We start from the raw sequence: 3,301 nt of genomic DNA on the forward strand, positions 1-3,301 counted from the left end.
GTAATTAGCGCTAGCAGTGCAGCCACTCGGTGGACTTAGTGTCTTTAATGCATGATACGCATACTCGTGCGTATTCTAAAAAAAATAACCATTATTGTTGGGACTAAAGAAAACACTAGATTTATCCAAACGCATCAATTGTCCGGATGCACCACAATACAAGTCCAGGGTTCTCTTTGAAGTTTGGGCATTCTCCATATTTGCTTTCATAAGGATCAGTTAGTCATCTGCAAACATGAGATTAGAGATTGATGGGGCCTACCCGCACACCTTTACGCTCTGGATCACCATGATTGATTATGAACAGATTGTAAGTTTCTCCTAAAATTTTGACCGTGCATCTTCGGTGTTTTGAATTCGTGTTTTCGTCTGCCCCCCTGTTGAAAAAATCTCGATCTATATCGCGCGGACGTGCAAAATTTACATGGCAGCAACACGATAAATTTAGAACCGGATATCAACCTTACTTATCCAGAGCCGAAACTACAGTTGAGGAACCCTCTTTGATCTGAACTATTACAAGACATCTTATTCATCCAACCAAAACTGAACTACAAGACATCTTATTCAACCATCTGGCACCACTTCTTTTTATAAAGAAGAAGAAAAAAACAATCTCTGCTACCTAGGAGGCTAGGACGAACAACGAACGATCCGCCCGACTCTTCAGTACTCCTCGCTCTTGATCACCTTCCGGAACCAGCGCGTGGAGTCCTTGGGGTACCGGGTGAAGGTCTTGCGGTCGACGTAGACGAGGCCGAACTTGGAGGTGAAGCCCATCCGCCACTCGAAGTTGTCCAGCAACGACCACGCGAAGTAGCCCGTCACCCTGGCGCCGTCGGCGATGGCGCGCTTCAGCTCGTGGAGGTACTGGTCGAAGTAGTCGATCCTGAAGGTGTCGTAGAGCGCGTGCGGCAGCGTGTCGCTGCCCGACTGGTCGATCCCGTTCTCGCCGATGAGGATCAAGGGGTCCCTGAACTTGTTCTTCACGTGCATCACCGCCTTGTAGAACCCCCAGGGCACCACGTACAGCCACTTCGAGAACGCCTGAATGCAATAATGCGTTCATTCATGAATCACGAATTCTTGCGTCATTTACAACTACAGCTCTGCCGTCCAACCCTTGTTTCTTTGGTGGTCAGATTTGAGGATCGTTACCTGTCTTCCGATCGGCACGCCGTTGCGCTCGACTGAAAGGACAGGCAGATGATCAGACGTGTTAAGACAGGCGGACGAGCGAGGAGCAATTCATGTGGGGTGGGGTTTCGGTTAACCGGACGTACAGAGAAGCTCGGCCTGCCAGTCCGTGGCGTAGCTCATGCGCGTCAGGTTCTCGTGGTGCCTGACGTAGTAGGTGGTGTAGTGGTTGATCCCGATGATGTCCGCCGAGCCCTGCAGCAGCTTGCTCTGCTCCGCCGTGAAGTTGGGCAGCCTCGTCCCCACCAGCTTCTGCATCGTCTCCGGGTAGTGGCCGAAGGTGATCGGGTGCATGTACCTGCCAAGTTCAACTCAGCTCAGCTCAGCTCAGTTTCAGTCAAGTCCGGTCGTCGCCGGCCGCCGTGAGATGCGTGCGTGGTTCCTCACCAGCCAAGGGTGAACTCCCTCGCCCTGTGCGCCGCGTACTCGTCCTCCACGGTGTAGGTCAGCGGCTCGTACCACACGAAGTCCAGGAGGATGCCGATGGTGCCGTTCTGCCTGCGCTGGTACTTGTCGCGGTACACCTTGACGGCGGCGGCGTGCGCGAGGAGGAGGTGGTGGCCGGCGATGTAGGGCTCCGTGGCGGAGTTGCCGCCGAACCGGCAGCCGGTGCACCTGCCGGGCGCGAAGAAGCCGTCGCCGTAGCCGTGCCAGGCCATCATCCGCGGCTCGTTGATGGTGAACCAGTTCTTCACCCGGTCGCCGTACGTCTTGAAGCAGAAGTCGGCGAAAGCCGTGAAGTCGGGCCTGCGAGAAAATGCGCGGCGAGTCGTTGGAATCAAGCAGAGATCACACATACTAGTACATGTGTGCTTATGCTGCAGGGTTTTGCAGGACACTCACACGACCCTGGGGCTGAGCCAGCCGTTGTACTGGTTGTTGAGGACCTCCGGCAGGTCGTAGTGGTAGAGCACGACGTACGGAGTGATATCTGATCAATGGGGAAACGTCATGCAGAGAAGGAATCGTCAGTTGTTCAACAGAGAGATTCCAACGGAGTCGTGAGTAGTTCGAGAAACGCAGAGGTGGATGGGTGGATCGTACTGTTGGCAAGCATGTAGTCGATGAGCCTGTGGTAGTAGTCCACGCCGTCTTTGTTGATCCTCCCGATCCCATCTGCATTTTTTCGTCAAGAGTTTCAGAGGAAGAAGAAGAAGAAGAAGAAGAAGAAGAAGAAGAAGAAGAAGAAGAAGAAGAAGAAGAAGAAGAAGAAGAAGAAGAAGAAGACGCATCACGGGACTGAAGGAAATGTGCGACCACGTAAGAGAGACGTACTGGGGAAGATACGCGACCAGGAGATGGAGAAGCGGTAGGCGTCGAAGCCCACCCTGACCATGTTGTCCACATCGTCCTGAAGGAAACCACCACCAAAAACCCAAACAGATCACGACCGGAAACCACTTGCAAGAACAATGAAAATCAGTGTTTTCTCCCCATCACTGACCATGTAGCGATGGTACTCGTCGACGGTCACGTTGGCGGTGGCGTTGTCGGGAGTGGCACCTACGGCGCAAGAACACACATTCAGTTCAGGAGTCGCCACACACACACGCATGCAAGGCTTGGTTCAGAGACGCCATGTCACCATGGATCCAGACCTGGATACTTGAGGAAGGTGTCCCAGATGCAGGGCCCGCGGCCGTACTTGAGGGAGTTGCCCTCCACCTGGTACGCCGACGAGGCGGTGCCGAACACGAAGCCCTTGGGGAAGCTGTCCCGGGAGAGGTCGGTGTCCCGGCCGTTGGCCAGGAGCGCCAGGGAGAGCAGGACGACCGCGCGGAGGAGCTCCATAGTGGAGAGGGCAGTGGCGAGTGTGGTAGGTCGATGGTCTGATCGGGGAGGGAGGCCATATATGGAGAGTGGGGAGGAGAGATCGAGGGGGCAGCATGCAGGCAGCAGCGCCATTCTCTGGCACAAACGGTGGCACACCGTGGGACTGTTTCTCTCTTGTACGCGCGGGCAGCTCCCACGCATGCATCCTAGCCTTGCTCCTTTGACTTCTTCTACTCGATCATCTGTATAAGTCTTTGTTTCATACACTCCACAATTTTGACGTGGGCGGAGCAGGTGAAAATGTGACCCTCATGCGTATAACATAACAAAA

General features: G+C 54.2%; 1 protein-coding gene across 1 annotated transcript; it reads right to left on the minus strand.

Annotated features, from left to right (window-relative positions):
* Positions 1-439: 439 nt before the first annotated feature.
* Positions 440-3,017, minus strand: LOC123152127 (beta-glucosidase 38). The gene is made up of 9 exons (XM_044571754.1): positions 2,796-3,017; positions 2,642-2,700; positions 2,473-2,548; positions 2,242-2,313; positions 2,041-2,128; positions 1,585-1,944; positions 1,284-1,495; positions 1,159-1,190; positions 440-1,047 (listed from the first exon to the last, which is right to left on the minus strand). Exons 1-9 carry the CDS (start codon positions 2,986-2,988, stop codon positions 667-669), a joined length of 1,473 nt encoding a protein of 490 aa, XP_044427689.1. The 5' UTR covers positions 2,989-3,017; the 3' UTR covers positions 440-666.
* Between the last annotated feature and the right edge of the window lie 284 nt (positions 3,018-3,301).

The sequence above is a fragment of the Triticum aestivum genome, chromosome 7A, assembly GCF_018294505.1.
Source record: "Triticum aestivum cultivar Chinese Spring chromosome 7A, IWGSC CS RefSeq v2.1, whole genome shotgun sequence".
NCBI classification, from domain to species: domain Eukaryota; kingdom Viridiplantae; phylum Streptophyta; class Magnoliopsida; order Poales; family Poaceae; genus Triticum; species Triticum aestivum.

Coding starts and splice junctions, on each gene's coding strand:
- LOC123152127 (XM_044571754.1), bottom strand. CDS start 2,988: ATGGAGCTCCTCCGCGCGGTCGTCCTGCTCTCCCTGGCGCTCCTGGCC. Junction 2,549..2,641: donor ACGAGTACCATCGCTACATG/GTCAGTGATGGG, acceptor GGTTTCCTTCAG/GACGATGTGGACAACATGGT. Junction 1,191..1,283: donor CTGGCAGGCCGAGCTTCTCT/GTACGTCCGGTT, acceptor CTGTCCTTTCAG/TCGAGCGCAACGGCGTGCCG.